Source organism: Canis lupus, chromosome 30, assembly GCF_011100685.1.
Source record: "Canis lupus familiaris isolate Mischka breed German Shepherd chromosome 30, alternate assembly UU_Cfam_GSD_1.0, whole genome shotgun sequence".
Taxonomy (NCBI): domain Eukaryota; kingdom Metazoa; phylum Chordata; class Mammalia; order Carnivora; family Canidae; genus Canis; species Canis lupus.
In genome coordinates this window covers 10,759,094-10,776,882 of record NC_049251.1, presented here as the reverse complement: position 1 = coordinate 10,776,882, position 17,789 = coordinate 10,759,094, and the positions used below count along the sequence as shown (strand labels likewise).

The following is a 17,789-nucleotide window of genomic DNA, read 5'->3' as shown; positions in this document are numbered from 1 at the left end:
ATTCAGTTTTGATACAACCCCTTGCAGCCACTCTAAGTACAGTTATACCCCTTCAAAGTTAACAGCAACGTCATATATATGATTAAGAAGAGTTTCTAAGGGAGAATGTGACTTCTGGAGATGTATAATGAAAGACCACCTATGATATGTAATCGGTACTACCAGTTGGTCACAGGAATGCCCTGCACACAAAATCTGTCACAAGCTGTAAACAAAATTTCTTGCCTCTTAACACATCTTTCTGGTTCAGGTGGTTTTCATTACTGGACTTCTAGTATTACCCCCAGCAAGTCTGCTGAGCCCTTGCTGAGTGAAGACTAGAGTCAGAAGCAAGCAAAAGTTATATACCGACTTTGTTTTACTGATACTTTTGAATACAAATCGTTTTTTAATGAAAGGTATTGTGGCAGGAGGAAAAAAATTAAGTACTGTAATTAGCATGAATATATTCAGCCATCCCAAGCCTTAAAATAATCATGGCTCTCTGTGGTAAAGATGTGGGAGTTTTAAAAACAAAAACAAAAAAACCCATTCAGGTCTACTGAGCCAAATATCCTATTTGCTTTCTCCTCTCACCCTCAACTTTTTGAGTTAGTTGTTGTCCTAAGGAATTGACACTCTTGTTCACTCTGAAGTGGACTATTTCTCCCTGGAGTCTTTTTGGGCATTCTTCTGAAACCCTAATTAAAACTGACATTTTAGACGGATTCTGACGGAATTACTCGTTTCACCTACTCTTTTTGACGGGATTCTGCTGGTGCTGAAATGTGATCAGCTTAGTGGAGAAAGTGTGCAGCATGCGATGGGACAAAAATAATTGCCTGCCTCAATAAAGCACTTATGACCATTCCGCAGCCACTGAGTGACCTTGGCTAGAAACCAAGGGCTGCGGGGCGTGGGGCAAGAAGAAAGGAAGTACTCTGGGGGGCCAGGGCCTGTGCGCTTGGTGGTGAAACGTTCGTTTCCAATATGAGGCCTTGGGATGCCTCGTTTGTAGGACGGAGAGCATTAACACTGACTCGGCCAGAAACTGTAATGATACGGATCTGAGCGGGGTAGGGGGTGGTTAAACCCTCTGCAAATAGGAAGTGCCGCAAGAGTACTGAGGTAAGGCTGGGGCCCTGCGCGAGCCGGGCCTTCGGGTGTTCTTCCCGGGCCTCGCTCCTAGGCCATGAGCACCGACTTCTCCGCTCTCCGTGAGGCAGCTCGGCCCCCCGGGGGTGGGAAATCTGCCGGCTGCAGCGGGGCCTGCTGGAATGGTGCAGGGCGCCGGCGCCGCGTAGGCCCAACCGTTCCCGCGCCTTGGCCCCCGGCGCAGCCCTCCCGCCTTCCCTCCCGTGCCCCGGCTCAGGGGCCTCACCAGGGAGCGAAGAACTCGACGAGCATGAGGCCCGCAGAGCCCGTGTCGGAGATGCGACTCTCGAAGTTGTCGTCAGTGAGTTCCAGCACGTCGGAGGCAGAGGCGAGACCGGCCGCGGCGAAAAGCAGCGCCACGCCCGGGAGCAGCGCTCGGCAGCGGGGGCGCATGGCTACGAGGTGAGGCTGGGGGCGGCCGGGAGGGTCGGGGCTCGGCGGGGACTGCGAAGGCCGGCCGCGACCACGCACCCTGAGCCTGCGCTCGCGCGTCTGGCCCAGGCGGACCCGCAGCCGGAGGTCCCAACCCCCCAGCCCGGCTCGGGCCGCAGTGTGGCAGCCGCCGATTGGCTGCGAGGCGCCTGCGTCGGGCGGGCGGGCCCAGCTGGTAACCGCCGAGTGGCCGGGGCGTGGGGCGGGGCCGAAGCGGCGGGCGCCCGGGCGAGCCGGTCGGGAGGGGGTCCCGGGCCTGGGGCTGGGCCTGGGGCTGGGCCTGGGGCTGGGCCTGGGGCTGGGGCTGGGGCTGGGGCTGGGGCCGGGCTGGGGCCGGGCCGGGCCCGCGGCGAGCCGGAACCCAGGGAGCAAGTGAGGTGGACTGAGGTGGAGCCGAGCTGGGAGCCGGCTCTGAGGTGGACTGAGGTGGAGCCGAGCTGGGGGCCCGCTCTGAGGTGGACTGAGGTGGAGCCGAGCTGGGGGCCCGCTCTGAGGTGGACTGAGGTGGAGCCGAGCTGGGGGCCCGCTCTGAGCTCGTCTTCCGTGGGGAGAGCTGCGTTCGGGGGTCGCCAGAGTCGGAGGCGGAGAAGCGAAGTCGGGGCTGAGTGGGCGGAACAGAGCTTGGGCTGAGGTGAGGCCCAGAAGCGCGAGTGGAGCCTGCAGCCGAGGGACGCAGTTGGGACGGGACACGTTTTCAAAATGTCAGGCTGCTGCATTTGTCCAATTCCTCTTGGTTGGTCTTTCCGACGCAGCCCGAAGCCCTCCCACTGCCCCTCCTCGTTGCGTTGCCTGATTACCTCAGGTCCAGGTGTGGCTTTTTGTCCAGCCCAGGGACTCCTGCCTTGTGGCTGCTACTTTTAATTAGAAATGCTGTCATACACGTGAAGGTGCCTGGTCACTTAGTCTACTAAGCAATGTCTCTTTTACGACTCTTAGCTCCTTTTGTTTCTCAACAAAAAACAAAAAAAAACAACAACACCTCGAGTCTTGGTAAAAAATGCGTTTGACTTCTTAAGGGCAAAGAGGGTAGGAGAAGGGGAAGTAAACTTCCAATCTTTGGTGCACTCCAAGAATGAAATGACACTTGGTTTTCCCATTATTTTAACAGACATGGCCACCAGTCACCCAACAGGACACGTGCAACTGCCCCGAGCTGATGCCATTCGTTCACGTCTCATTGATACTTTCTCTCTCATCGAGCATCTGCAAGGCTTGAGCCAAGCTGTGCCAAGACACACTATCCGAGAGATAGTTGGTCAGCAGTCTGTTTCTTAACTAGCATAAATTTAAGATTCTTCTCTGCACCCTCCAAAGAGTAGAAAGCAGAGAAACTATTTTAAGGGTGAAAAATTCAGGGAAGATTGGCTTGGTTGCTAAGTTTGTAAAGGATATCAAACCTGATAAGACTTTGTAAATAAAGCTCTTTGAACCCAGGAGATAGAAGAACCCAAGTAAAAGCCGCTCACTTTTTGGCCTAGGATAACTCCTAGTCCTGGCTGAGTTGAAAGTTTCTACGAAAGACACTGAAAACTTTCAGAGTTGAAACTGCTGCCTTTATTCTTGGGTGTTGACAGTGTTGGTCATGAGTGATATATTAGCTCTTATTCCAAACTAATGTTAATTGCTGTGAGAAAGAACAGCAAGGCAAATTTTGCACTAGGGAACCCATTATGTAACCAGTACCCCTGCCCCTGGCTGCCTGTTCTTCATATTCCCTAGAGACTTTTTCTTTTTGTGTGTGTGTGTGTGTGGTATCTCCACTGTCCTCTTTTAATTTTTGGTGTAGATCCTTCTGGCCAGAAGAAGCTTATGTTGGGAGATCAACACCAGCTTGTGCGCTTCTCCATAAAGCCTCGACACGTAGAACGAATTACACGTGCCCGGAGACTGATGAGCAGGCTTCGAGTGCGCTATAGTCAGAGGCCACCCCTTTCTTTGTGGGCTGGATGGGTCCTTGAGTGTATCCTTTCATGCCGCTCATTTTTATCCCATGCCTTTCCTGTTTCTCTTGCTTCATCCTCTGCCTGATGACTTATTTCCCCTCTTCCAAACCACTTTTTTTCTCATCCTTGCTGGTTCTATTCTTGCCTTTATTATTTCACCTGTATAAGAAACAACTCCACTCCGTATGTTTCCTTAAGAGAAAACAGGTCCTCTCTTCACAAACTTCATCATCTTTCTCATCTTTTTGAATACGATTGTACTGATGGTTGAAATAGGTGAGAACTGACATTGAATGAAAAAGGAAGTGACTAGGGGTCATTTTTCCTATAAATTGGCCATTTCTTTTCTTGAATGTTATTTTTTTAAGATTTTATTTATTCATGTGACACACAGAGAGACAGGCAGAGACATAGGCAGAGGGAGTAGCAGGCTCTCTGTGAGGAGCATGATGCGGAACTTGGTGACAGGACCCCAGGATCATGACCTGAGCCAAAGACAGACGTTCAACCACTGAGCTATCCAGGCATCCCTGAATGTTACTTGAATTGTGATAGGGACAATTATATTAGGTCTCCTGGAGTAGGATTTGTGCAACTGCTAAGACCTGGAAACATTTGGAGGGCTCTCAAGAGTGTGGTAGATATAAAGTAGTACTTATAGACACTTAGTACTCTAAGTGTCTTAGAGTATAATAGACTCACAGGAAATGGAAGATGTGAAGACCAGTTATATTTCTTGTGTCAGTTTAATAGTTGTTTAAATTAGCCTTTTGTATTCGCGATTTTGGTGCCTATCAGTGAATGATGCAACATTTACATTTTTTACAAGTATATTAAAGATTAAGTACAAATAAGAAAGCTCACAAAGTATGTAAAGTTATATACAAAATAGTAGATGAGCCAAAAAATGACTTAAAGAGTAAAAGATTCTAAAATCATTCCTAGGGCAGCTCTGGTGGCACAGCGGTTTGGCGCCGCCTGCGGCCCAGGGCGTGATCCTGGAGACCCTGGGTCGAGTCCCACGTCAGGGTCCCTGCATGGAGCCTGCTTGTGTCTCTGCCTCTCTCTCTGTGTGTCTCTATAAATTAATAAAGTCTTTAAAAAAATAAAATAATTCTTAAATTACATGAAATGTATTAAAAGCAAAAGAACATCTGGAAAATCAGTGAGCTCATTTGATTATCATCTCAAACTGCTTAGAAATGGTGAAGAGGACAGTAGAAGTACTCACTTCCTTGTTTCATCTGTTTTGGGGAATTTTCCCACTTTAAAATAGTCTTTTGGGGATCCCTGGGTGGCGCAGCGGTTTGGCGCCTGCCTTTGGGCGCAATCCTGGAGACCCGGAATCGAGTCCCACATCGGGCTCCCGGTGCATGGAGCCTGCTTCTCCCTCTGCCTGTGTCTCTGCCTCTCTCTCTCTCTCTCTCTCTCTCTCTGACTATCATAAATAAATAAAAATTATAAAAATAAAATAAAATAAAATAAAATAAAATAGTCTTTTAGGGCAGCCCGGGTGGCTCAGGGGTTTAGCGCCGCCTTTAATCGGGGGGCATGATCCTGGAGACCTGGGATTGAGTCCCACATGGGGCTCCCTACACGGAGCCTGCTTCTCCCTCTGCCTGAGGGAGCCTGCTTCTGTCTCTGCCTATCTCTCTCTCTCTCTCTCTCTCTCTCATGAATAAATAAAATCTTTTAAAAAAATAAGTCTTTTAATGCAATAGGGTCAAAGATATTTAAATATATAACCATACTTGATATCGTTGACGTACTTACGTATACTATATATTTTGAAGTATTTATTTATTTATTTTTTAAACTCCTGCCTTCTTTTTTTTTTTTTTTTTTTAATTTATTTATGATAGTCACAGAGAGAGAGAGAGAGAGGCAGAGACACAGGCAGAGGGAGAAGCAGGCTCCATGCATCGGGAGCCTGATGTGGGATTCGATCCCGGGTCTCCAGGATCGCGCCCTGGGCCAAAGGCAGGCGCCAAACCGCTGCGCCACCCAGGGATCCCGAAGTATTTATTTTTTGAGAGAGAGAGAGAGGTGTGTGTGTGGGGGGGAAGGAGATGGAGGGAAAGGGAGATAATTGTTTTTTTAAGATTTTATTTACTCATGAGAGACATACAGAGGAAGAGACAGAGGCAGGATCATGACCTGAGTCTAAGGCAGACCCTCAACCACTAGCCACCCAGGTGCTCCAGGAGAGAGAGAATCTTAAGCAGGCTCCATGCCCAGTGTGGAGCCTGACTTGCAGCTTGGGTGCGGGGCTCGATCTCAAAACCTTGAGATCGTGACCTGATCAAGAGTCAGATGCTTAGGGCACCTGGGTGGCTCGGTAGTTGAGTGTCTGCCTTTGCCTCAGGGTGTGATCCCAGAATCCTGGGATTGAGTCTCACATGGGACTCCCCACATGGAGCCTGCTTCTCCCTCTGCCTATATCTCTGCGTCTCTCTCTGTCTCTCATGAATAAATAAAATCTTTAAAAAAAAAGAGATGCTTAACCAACTAAACCACTCAGGTGCCTCTGTACCCTGAAGTATTTTATTTTCTTCCCATTGTTGTGAGGATTTTGAACCAAGTCACCCAAATTTCCTATTTCTTGTATGATAGTTGGCATGTATTTGCCTTGTGAGGTTAGGGATATAGTCTTAAGCCTTGGAATAAAGTAAACAGCAATAAATATACAGGATTTCCTGGATGTAAGGACAAACCATAATACAATAGCACTAACCATTCTAGTTGGTAAAACAGTTGGATATGAAACATGATCACTGTGCCACAGAACAGGTATATTGCTTGAGTGGTAATTATCTGGCAAGTTCAGGAAAATTATATCTTATTAAGTATATTCTCATGGTAAAAAGGTGGGAGGATTTTGTAAAGGGAAAGAATTTGGGACTAACAGATTTCTTTGAACAGTCTAATTCATGTGATAAACATTAAGACTGTTTAGGCTTTTGGGGCACCTGGGTGGCTCAATGGTTGAGAGTCTGCCTTTGGCTCATGTCGTGATCCCAGGATCTTGGGATCGCGTCCCATATCAGGCTCCCCACAGGGATGGGATCCTGCTTCTCCCTGTGCCTAAGTCTCTGCCTCTCTTTCTGTGTCTCTCATGAATAAATAAAGAAAATCTTAAAAAAAAATGTTTAGGCTTTTAAAAACAATTTTCCAGATCACAGTGTTATAGATGGGGGGGGGGGGGGAATAGTAATTAATGAACAGTTCTCTAGATCAAAGTTCCCTAGTCTTTTTTTTTTTTTTTTCTTTTAGAGAAAGTGTGCATTCCCAGGAGGCAGGAGGCAGGAGGTGATAAAGGGAGAAAGGGAGAGAGAATCTTAAGCAGGCTCCAAGCCCAACTCAGGACCTGACACTGGGTTCCATCTTATGACCCTGAGATCATGACCTGAGCCAAAATCAAGAGTCAGGAGCTTAACCAACTGAGCCACCCAGGTGCCCCATCCCTAGTCTTTTTTGTCTTATGATTTTGTTTCATAATAATACAGCTATATAAACTTGAAAACCCCCTTAAGAGTTTAATCATTCCACTACTTTTATGATGATGTAAAGAAACAAGTTGAAGTAAAGTAATATTTTAGACTAGCATGTTTTTAAATATTGTATTTTAATGTGTATAATATAATTTTAAAAATTATGTTAGCACATTTTTACTTATGCCATTTTTAAGTGATTCATGATTTTTTAAAGATTTTATTTATTCATGAGACACACACACACACACACACACACACACACACACACAGAGGCAGAGACACAGGCAGAGGGAGAAGCAGGCTCCATGCAGGAAGCCCCATGTGGGACTCCATCCCAGGTCTCCAGGATCATGCCTTGGGCCGAAGGCAGGCACCAAACCGCTGAGCCACCCAGGGATCCCCCATGGTGTTTTTAAAGTAAATATATGATTTGCCCACAAATGAATTTTTATTTTTATTTATTTATTTTAAAGATTTTATTTATTCATGAGAGACACAGAGAGAGAGAGAGGCAGAGACATAGGCAGAGGGAGAAACAGGCTCCATGCAGGGAGCCCAATGTGGGACTCAATCCCAGGATTCCAGGATCACACCCTGAGCCGAAGGCAGATGCTCAACCACTGAGCCACTCAGCATCCCCACAAATGAATTTTTAAAGGTCATCATATATTCTTTAGCTCAGGGATCAAATATGTGTGCTTTATGTATTATATATTTTTTTAAATATTTTATTTATTCATGAGAGATACACAGAGAGAGAGAGAGAGGCAGAGACATAGGCAGAGGGGGAAGCAGGCTCCATGCAGGGAGCCTAATGTGGGCCTCGATCGCAGACCCAGGATCACATCCTATGCCAAAGGCAGATGCTCAACTGCTGAGCCACCCAGGTGTTCCTATATTATATGGTTTTAATTTGATTTTTTGTTCTTTAAAATTGAGATATAATTGACATAACATTAATTTCTGGTTTACAACATTATGTATTATATGTTAAATATGTATGTTAAGATGTAGGTGGAAATTTATGTGTGAAGGTATTAACAAATGATATTGGTAATTCTACTTTTCATTTTAAACATCAATTTGGCTTACTTTTATAGTTTTCACATTTTGTTTCCAAATGATGAGAGGAAGAAAAGAAAGAAGATTTGACTCATTTGCAATCCGTTTTCTGAAAATAACACATTGCAAGTGTGAATAGTCCTTATTTAAAAAAAAATTATGTATAACATCACTATAATTTTTTTACATTGATTTTGAGGTTCTAGAGATATCTTGATGTGCTATATATAAGAATATTTCTGCAAGTTTATCTCAAGATGATCTTCATCAGATTCTATAAATTGCATTCATCTGATCAAAAACTTTATATAGCATTAGTGTTCCTTACTTCATTGTGCATATAATGAGCCAAATCTTCTTTTCTCCCTCTCATCATTAAAAAAAATACATGATTTATCCACAAATGAATTTTTAAATTACATTATATGTTGTTTGGTGTGGGGATCAAATATATTTTATATATTATTTGTTTTTCTTTATTTTTTCATATTATATTTTTAAATTTAATATTATGGATATAACCAGCCAAAAAACAATTACAATTTCAAACTGTTTTAAGTGTCAAAATCAATAGTAGTTTATGTCGTTCAGAGTGATTGAGTATGTCCTTCCAATCTCCATTAACTGCCGAGGATATCAGTCATAGTGCGTTTAGAGGCTCTCAGATTGTTGTGTTTCAAAGGGAAACATATTAAATTATTATTTACCTTCTAAGCCTATTTTGATTTTAGCGGGGTTTTTTTCTACAGCATGGTATACATCCATTAAATGCATAAAAGAAATGAAGAGAGTTGAAAGATGAAGGCAGTAAGTTGAGGAATACCAATTAGCAAATAATAGGGTTTTAGAGAGAACGTATAGGATTTAATTTGCTTTGCAGGACAAAATGAGTTTTAGAGAAAAATGGGAAAGTTTTAAAAACTAACAGACAGGGCAGCCCCGGTGGCTCAGCGGTTTAGCGCCGCCTGCGGCCCAGGGCATGATCTTGGAGACCCTGGATCGAGTCCCACGTCAGGCTCTCTGCATGGTGCCTGCTTCTCCCTCTGCCTGTGTCTCTGCCTCTCTCTGCGTCTCTATGAATAAGTAAATAAAATCTTAAAACAAAACTAAACCAAATAATTTTTTTATTATAACCCAGTATGTCTCATAATTCTGACTTCTTGTTTCTAGTTCCCTTATCAAGCACTTTACATATCATGGCCTATATTGTCATTCTATTCTCAAGGCCTATTGCTTCTCTGTGAAGTTTGGGACTGGAGTACCAGTACAACAGACAGCATCAGTGGTAGTGAAGAGAGCAATCCCTTCATGGCTGTGTGGCCCCAGAATGGGAAGACAGTGACTTGCAGCTGTTAGGCATTTTGATACCAGCAGGAGACAAGTTGTTGCTATTTTTCATGGTCAACTCTGTCCTCCCCTGTATTCCACAGGTTGGAAAAAATATCAATGTTAAGAAGAGAAACAAAGAAAAATGGAATAGCCGCAGGCACAGCTGTGGTTTATAATAGCTTCTGATCATTTTATATCATTCAGTTTCCCAATTCCTTAACCTTTATTCATTCTTTGCTCTACTTTCACAGAACTGCTTGAATCCTCAAATACCAAACTGTGGTCACTGAAACTGACACTGGAGGTGGCAGCTTGGTTCATCTTGCTTATTTTCATCTTAGAGATCCTTCTTATGTGGATATCCAGCTTTTTCCTCTTCTGGAAGAATGCCTGGAATGTCTTTGATTTTGTTGTCACAGTATCGGTAAGGATAGATATCCTGAGGATTAGTTTAGTGGGCTGAAGAATGAGCCTAGGTGAATCATAATGACAAGAAAATTTAATTAGATCACAAGAACTTCATTATCTTGATGTTTTTTCTAAAACTAAGAGCAGTCATTGTAGGAGTTGTTGGTAGTAGGAGCAAGACTGAATGCAACCACAACATTAACCCCAACAATCCACCAGTTACTAGGCACTTACTAAGTGCCAGGCACTCTTCTAAGTGTTTCACATGTATTTTCTCATTTGAGCTCCACAACAACCCAATGAGATGAGCACTATGTTTATCCCCATTTTATGTTTGAGCAAATTGAAATACAGAGTTTAAGTAACTTAGTATAGGAAGGCTCAATTGGAAATAGTCCTCAGAGAATGCTATTCTAGGAATAATACCCAACAAACTATGAGGAAGATGAGATAAAGAAGGGGTAACTGTGCATAGGTGCTTTGGGTATATTTTACTCATAATTTGTGTGTTTCCCACAGTCCCTGCTTCCTGAAGTTGTGGTACTGGTAGGGGTAACAGGCCAGTCTGTGTGGCTCCAGTTGCTGAGGATCTGCCGGGTGCTAAGATCTCTCAAACTCTTTGCACGATTCCGTCAAATTCGAGTCATTATTTTGGCCCTCATGAGGGCTCTCAAGGTGATTTGATTATTGCAGCTAAACCAACTGGGCAGGGTAATAAACATGGGAATTTAACATAAAACAAGTCTGGGTGGGTCAAAGAAGGCAACAAGGGACCCTATGAAATGTCATTGGATGAGAAAGGGATGGGGGAAGCTGCTATGGTCTAGAGATAATTGGGCTCGGGAGTGGAAGTAAGGGTTTTGGTGGGGGATTGCCAGGTTGGGCTTGACTCTGCTATAGGTAGAATCAGCCTAATCTGGCCCAGCTCTAACTTGAGGTCATGGCCTCTAGAGCATGACCTTCCTCTTGATGTTGCTGCTCATCTTCTTCTACATTTTTGCTGTGACTGGTGTCTACTTCTTTGAGGATTACACCCGTTCAACTCGCCAGGACCTGGAGTACCACATGTTCTTCTCGTAGGCAGGACCGGGGGAATCATGGGTGGAGGGAGAGAGTTGGGCAAGAAACTGGGAAGCTAGTCCAAAGTAAGTAATATAAAAAGTATAGTCTATTGTAAGAAACTGGAAGAGAACACAATAAGGAGAAAGAAAGAGAAAGCAAAGGAATAGTGAGTGATATTAGCTCTGATTTTGAGAATAGTGTGGCTAGTCCCAGGTTTGCCTTGGGTTTTGAAATTTAAACAACCCCTCATCAACCATCTTTAAATAGCAGTATACCCCAGTGATTAAGCTTTGGTTTCTATGCCTCAGTTACTTCTTTTGAGAACTGGAAATATAGTAGCACTATCTCATAAGAGTGTAAGAATAAAAGTAATGCATTTTTGCACTTAGCACAGGTTTTGACACAATGTAAGTGATCAACACTTGTTACTATGACTCTCAAACAGGTCACTGGTTTTACCCCAAAGTCTATGTGTGGAGGTTACACTTGCACATACCTAGACTCATTGAAAAATAAAATCCTGATGAGATCTTTGTCTAGAGAAAACTGATTGCTAGTAGAAAGTCAATTGGATTTAGATGAGATAATGTTATTTGTGAACTGGAATCCAATCTTGTCAGCACCTCTTAGGTCTCAGACTAACAGGTAGCTTCGTAAGAGTTTTGAGTTAGGAAAGTCCTAAATATTCATCCTATTCAGGCCCTGATATTTTCAGCAAATTGTATATGGAGGACTAGGAAGGAAAGAAGGAAAATTTAGATACCTTCATTTAGATGAGATCTTTGGTGACATATTCATTATTTGGGATCACGTGTTTATATCTTATTTACTTAAGAATCACTTCATACCAGGGAACTAAATAGGAATGATGTTTGTTAATTTTTTAAGTGATCTCCTGTTCAGTGAATCCATAGAACAGTGAAGAGTGAACTTACAAAAAAGATACATAGTTGGTGATTCATTCAATTTTTAAAAATTCAGCCAGTACTGCTTATTGAGCACCTACTATGTTCCAGGCACTAATGGAAGAATGAGAGATTTATGGATTATTCATGATAAAGGAAAACCTAAAAAAAAAAAACCTAAACTGAAGAATGCTTAACTAAAAAATTGATAGAAAAGAAACCAAAGTCAGAGCAAACTACAAAGAAATGTTCTTATGTGGCTTTAAGAGTAAGAAAGTACTGTTTCTGAAAGATTTAGATCTCTGTTCTGTCTGTACCCACATATCCTTTTTATTTAGGGACCTGCTGAATTCTCTGGTGACAGTGTTCATCCTCTTCACCATGGACCATTGGTATGCACTGCTTCAGGATACCTGGAAGGTGCCTGAAGTCAGCCGTGCCTTCAGCAGCATCTATGTCATCCTTTGGTTGTTACTTGGTTCCATTATCTTTCGAAATATTATAGTAGCCATGATGGGTAAGCACGAAAGAGGTGAAGCTTGGTTGTGAGGGGTGGCTGGGAAGAAATTAAGGTGAAAGCTAGGATTGGTAGATGATGTATAGAGAGAATTTGAGGTAGCAGGAAAGCTTGGGGCCTGGAATGGATATTTCACTTGGTTTCTCCCCACCCAAGCCCTCTTCCCAGGTCTAGTCACCACCATCTCCCAACTCCTAATGGCCCTCTGGGGCAGTTACTAACTTCCAGAATATCAGGAATGAGCTGAATGAGGAGATGACACATCTGGAGGTTCAGCATAAAGCCGACATATTCAAGCGGCAGATTATCCAGAGGTCTCTGCCCCATTTTCAAACCCAAGTTTAGTTCTGAAGGGTATCCCAACCTCATTCCCTGTTTCTACCCCTTGGCCTTGACCCCATTTTCCCGTTCCCTTCCACAGAAGATTTGCCGAAGGTTAGAATTCCCCAATTGCCTGATTCTTTATCCACCATTAGGTCTTCCTCACTCTTTTTCACCTTTTACTGCAATGTGTTCTCCTCAGTTTTCTTCATGTTATGATCTGAATTCTTTTCTTTTTTCCTTACCACATTTCTGCATCAATGTAACTCTCTTCTGTGTTTTTTTTTGCTTTGCAGAAGACAAAACCTGTCCCCTGAGGCAATGAGGTCAAGCCTTAGCAAAGTGGATGCCAGGTTAGGAATTGGTGAATTGATATGGACACACATGAAGGAGGAGAGGGTAGAAAACCAAAGATGAAGATTGATTTTGATAGATAATCCATTTATTCAATAACTATTTATTGTAGGGGGTTGAATTGTGACCCCCCCAAAAGAAATGTCCATGTCCTACCTAATCCCCTGGAACCTGTGAAAATGACTTTATTTGGAAAAGGGGTCTTTGCAGATGCAATTAAATTAAGGATCTTGAGATGCAATCATCCTGGATTATCCAGGGAGGTTCTAAATGCAGCGACAAAGGCTCTTATAAGAGATAGAAGAGGAGGGGATCCCTGGGTGGCGCAGCGGTTTGGCGCCTGCCTTTGGCCCAGGGCGCGATCCTGGAGACCCCGGATCGAATCCCACATCGGGCTCCCTGCATGGAGCCTGCTTCTCCCTCTGCCTATGTCTCTGCCTCTCTCTCTCTCTGTGTGACTATCATGAATAAATAAATAAAATCTTAAAAAAAAAAAAGAGATAGAAGAGGAGAAGACATAGAGAAGAGAAGAAAGAGACGTGAAGCTGGACATAGAAATTGCAATGATGCAACCACAAGCCAAAGGAAGCCAATGAATGCTAGGCAATTGCCAGAAGCTAGAGGGAGCAAAGAATCTTCTCCCTTAGAGCCTCCAGAGAAAGTATGGCCCTGTTGACACCTGAATTTCAGATTTCTGGCTTCCAGAATTGTGAGAGAATAAGTTTCTGATATTTCAAGTTACCAAGTTTGTGGTAGTTTGTTACAGCAGCCTTAGGTAACTAATACAAGTACTTTCTATGAAGCAGATGTCATTCTAGACCTTGAGTGTTCAGCAGTGAACAAGAGAGCAGAAGAAGAAATAAGAAATTCATTCATCCACTGAGAAATAATTATTTAGGGGCACCTGGCTGGCTCCATTGGTAGAGCATGCGACTCTTGATCATGGGGTCATTAGTTCGAGCCCTACATTGGGCACGGATCCTGCTTAAAAAATAATTATTATTACTATATATACTTTTTTTTTATTAAGCAAACTCTGTACCCAACTTGGGGCTTGAACCCATGACCCCCCGAGATCAAGAGTCAAATCTCTACTGACTGAGCCAGTCAGGTACCCCAAGAAATAAATATTGAATACTCATTAGGTGTTGGGCTATATCAGTGAACAAAAGAGACAATAATGCCTGTTCTCATGGAGCTTACATATCAGCAGGGGGAAAGAGACAATAAACAATATATAAAATAAGTAAATTAATGTATTAAAACATGGTGAGCATTATGAAAAAAAGTAGAATAGGTTAAAAAGGTTTGGAATAGGGAAGCCTGGGTGGCTCAGTGGTTAAGCATCTGCCTTCAGCCCATGGCATGATCCTGGAGTTCTGGGATCGAGTCCCACATAGGGCTCCCTGCATGGAGCCTGCTTCTCCCTCTGCCTATGTCTCTACCTCTCTCTATGTGTGTCTCTCATGAATAAATAAAATCTTTTTAAAAAATGAGGTTTGGAATATAGAGTAGGAATTTCAGATGAGTCATACATTTTAAACAAGGTAGTCTGGATGGCCTCATTGAAAAGGTAACATTTGAACGAAGACTTGGAGGAAATAAGGGGATTACTGCATTAGATATCTACGGAAAGAGTATTATGGGCAGAGGGAACAGCTAGTAAAAGACCCTAAGCCAGAAGCATTCCTGAGTTTGATAAACAGCAAAGAAACCACTGTGACTAGAGCAGGGTGATCAGTGGGGAAAAGTGATAGAAAATGAGGTCAGAGAGATAATGAGGACCTGATCCTGTAGGGCTGTGAAGGCCACTGTAGGGACTTAAGCTTTTACTCTGAGTGAAATGGAGATCAGAGTAGAGCAGTGACATGAAATGACTTACATTTAAGGATTATTCTGGTTGCCTTGTTGATGATGCATTGTAGAACAAGGGAAAAAGCAGAGATATGAGTTGAAGGCTAAAGCTATCCAGACAAGAGGCAAGAGGCTCAGACCAGAGTGGCACCAGTGAGAAAAGATGTTTTTTAAGGTAGAATCAGTAGGTTTTCTTGGTGAAATGGTTGGAGTATAAGAGAAGAGTTGAGTATGTCTCTGAAGTTTTGGCCAGAGTAGCTGAAAGGATGGGTTAGCTAAGATGGGGAAGGCTGAGTGGAAGAGGTTTGATGGGCAGAATTTGATTTGGGTTAAATTTGAGATATCTATTGGACATTCAAGTGGTGATATGTGAGTAAAAGTTGTATATGCAAGTCTGGATTGAGGAGTGAAATCTAGGCTAGAGGTTTAAATTTACGTTTAGAAGACATTTAAACTCAGGAGAAAAGATCACCGAAGGAGTGACTATAGATGGGGAAGATAAAAAGGTCATGAACTGAGCCTTGTGGCCTCTCAAGAGATAGAATTGAAGGAGTGAAACTATAGTTATGGTATAATAGGCATAGAGCTATAGAGTGAAGAGCTAAAACTTAGCAAAATAAGGTAGAGTGTGAAATGTTGAAGCCTGAGTAAAACGGAACATGGAAGCTATGTGGTGAGGGGTACTATTAGGGATATACCACATGAGATCATTGAAGTTGAAAGTGCTTAAAAGCTCAAATTTTGGGAGTAGTTTGGCCCTCATTACCTTAAGTCCCAGTTTTAGGGGATGGCAAGGGCCAGGGCCTGCATAATGAAAGAACTAGCCCTATCTCATGAATGTATTTGAAGCAATAAAATTTCTCCTTTCACTTATAGAAATGCCAATCAACAAAGGGAATCTGTGGACTTATCAAAAGCTTTTGAAGAAGAGTCTAAACACAATGCTGATGAAGAGGGTTCAAGAGCACCTGTGTCAAAAACAAAAGCGTCCTTGTCAAAAATGAAAAAGTCCTCCTCTTCCCCCTCCTCTCACTCTTCTTACTTCTCATCTTCATCCTATTCCTCTTCTTCTGACTCCAGATATGTAGACCCCATTGGTAAGCAGAGTTTCTTTCATTTGAATTAGGACTCCTCCAGGAGAGACATCCCAATCTTAATAGGAGCTCTCCCACTATTATCTACTTCCAGTTTTCTCCTGCAGTATGATTTTCTGGTCTTAATTGCTTACTTTGTGCTTTCTTTCAATTCCCTTGTACTTCTGCTTCACTTTGGGTAAGTGTGGTTGTCTTTACTTATTGTAAAAAGTGGTCTCTTGGTGATGTACCCTTTTCCCTCCCTGATTCCTGTTTACTCTTTCATCCCTGCTTTCTCCACACACGATAGGATCTATTAGCTCTGCCCAGCTTCCACAGGTCTAGACATGTTTTTAAGAAGCATTCCTCCCTTTAGGTCAGTTGGACTGGGAGACTCACGTACACCAGAATCTGCCTGGACTAATGCAAATGGATCAGGATGATCAAGTTGTTTGGCCTAGAGATTCACTCTTCCGATATTTTGAGTTGCTAGAAAAGCTTCAGTATAACCTAGAGGAGCGTAAGCAGTTGCAGGAGTTTGCAGGTATGGATTTAAGGCAGTCATGGGAACCAAGGCCTAAGTACTTTGGAGTAGCATATTGGAATTGCATATATAACTGGGGAGAAGGAGGGGAGTATCCACTATTTTGGCATTTCAGCCTCTGAATTTCCACCTCACATTTAAAAAGGTAATTCTTTGGTTTTTTATGTTACATTTTAATGTCCTGATTTCTTATAATCTAGAGAGAACCTGACAGCTTTGCTTTTCCAGTAAGGAAAATCTAAATCCTAAGAGGTCTGAGAGCTTGTTTTCCAAGAAGAAAGTGTCCAATTGCAGATGAGGCTCAAGCCTCAGCCTCAAGTTGAATAGCAATGGGGATTATATAGTGAGCAGAGAGCTCTTAAATGCTCACTGCTCCCAGCCCCCAAAGAAATTTATGAATTATAGCCCTTTCTTCCTTTCAGCCCCTTCTAGTGGTAGCCTAGGCAGAGAGAATGTACATTATTTAAATAGTAGAGTTAATTTAAGTGGAAAACTACCTGCCCAAAATTATTTCCCCTAAATTTCTCTTTTTTTTTGAAATTTTACCACTTGGAGATGAATTTGGGTTAATAAATTCTCCCTCTAAAAATACAAAAACTGGAACAGGGGCCATTTTTTTATAATTTTTTAAAAGATCTTATTCATTTATTCATGAGAGACACACAGAGAGACAGAGACATAGGCAGAGGGAGAAGCAGGCTCCATGCAGGAGCCCTAGTGTGGGACTCGATCCCGAGACTCCAGCATCATGCCCTGAGCTGAAGGCAGGTGCTAAACTGCTGAACCACCCAGGTGTCCTGATTTTTTATAATTTAATAGGGATTAGTGTTGTTTCCTCATACCTAATTGAAATCAGCTCACTGTGAAAACAACGAGGGGAAAGGAATGTGTAGGCTCAGGAGGGCAATCAGAGGAATTATTAACAGTGGAACACAAAATTTAGAGCAGAATGTCACAGACAGGTTTTGCCTACTTCAAAATGTTGCCTAAGGTTAATCCTGCTCTTTCCAGTTGTCCTCAGCCCTGTCTTCCCACTTGTTCTCTGGGTAGAAAGAGGGTGAAAGAAGGAGCAAGGGAGCTTCTTTAATCTGGGTTAATTTAGAGGGCTTACTGAAAGTAAAGGTTAGTAAAAATTTGTGTGGGAAACTAGAACCCAGAAAAGCCAGATCTTCAAACATTTGTATGTCCTGAATATTCTTAGCTTCCCATTTCTTTACAGTGCAGGCGCTGATGAACTTTGAAGACAAGTAAAGCTGACGATGGATGGCTTCAATTTCTTTGGCAAAAATTAATGAAAGGAATAGTTGGAAATGGAGAATTCAAAGTATAAATGTCTAATAAATACTTTTGATAATCA

General features: G+C 42.8%; 2 protein-coding genes across 6 annotated transcripts in view; one reads left to right on the top strand and one right to left on the bottom strand.

Annotated features, from left to right (window-relative positions):
- PDIA3 (protein disulfide isomerase family A member 3) overlaps nucleotides 1–1,660 on the bottom strand; it is a 25,506-nt gene extending 23,846 nt beyond the window's left edge. Inside the window, exon 1 of the mRNA XM_038580262.1 lies at nucleotides 1,361–1,660. Within this exon, the coding sequence (XP_038436190.1) occupies nucleotides 1,361–1,527 (167 nt within the window). The 5' untranslated portion in view covers nucleotides 1,528–1,660. The remainder of the gene's footprint in view (nucleotides 1–1,360) is intronic.
- On the top strand, nucleotides 1,639–17,789 carry CATSPER2 (cation channel sperm associated 2). Of its 5 annotated transcripts, none has more exons than XM_038580264.1 (14): nucleotides 1,883–1,982; nucleotides 2,022–2,197; nucleotides 2,675–2,821; nucleotides 3,353–3,526; nucleotides 3,717–3,785; nucleotides 9,646–9,818; nucleotides 10,322–10,477; nucleotides 10,754–10,878; nucleotides 12,108–12,286; nucleotides 12,501–12,600; nucleotides 12,904–12,960; nucleotides 15,692–15,912; nucleotides 16,265–16,432; nucleotides 17,652–17,789. In XM_038580264.1, exons 3-14 carry the CDS (start codon nucleotides 2,677–2,679, stop codon nucleotides 17,681–17,683), a joined length of 1,599 nt encoding a protein of 532 aa, XP_038436192.1. In that variant the 5' UTR covers nucleotides 1,883–1,982; nucleotides 2,022–2,197; nucleotides 2,675–2,676; the 3' UTR covers nucleotides 17,684–17,789. The 5 variants fall into 5 exon arrangements, with proteins under 5 accessions (XP_038436194.1, XP_038436192.1, XP_038436193.1 ...); XM_038580265.1 differs by having other exon boundaries at nucleotides 1,883–2,060; nucleotides 2,100–2,197; XM_038580266.1 differs by lacking the exons at nucleotides 1,883–1,982; nucleotides 2,022–2,197 and adding an exon at nucleotides 1,639–1,741.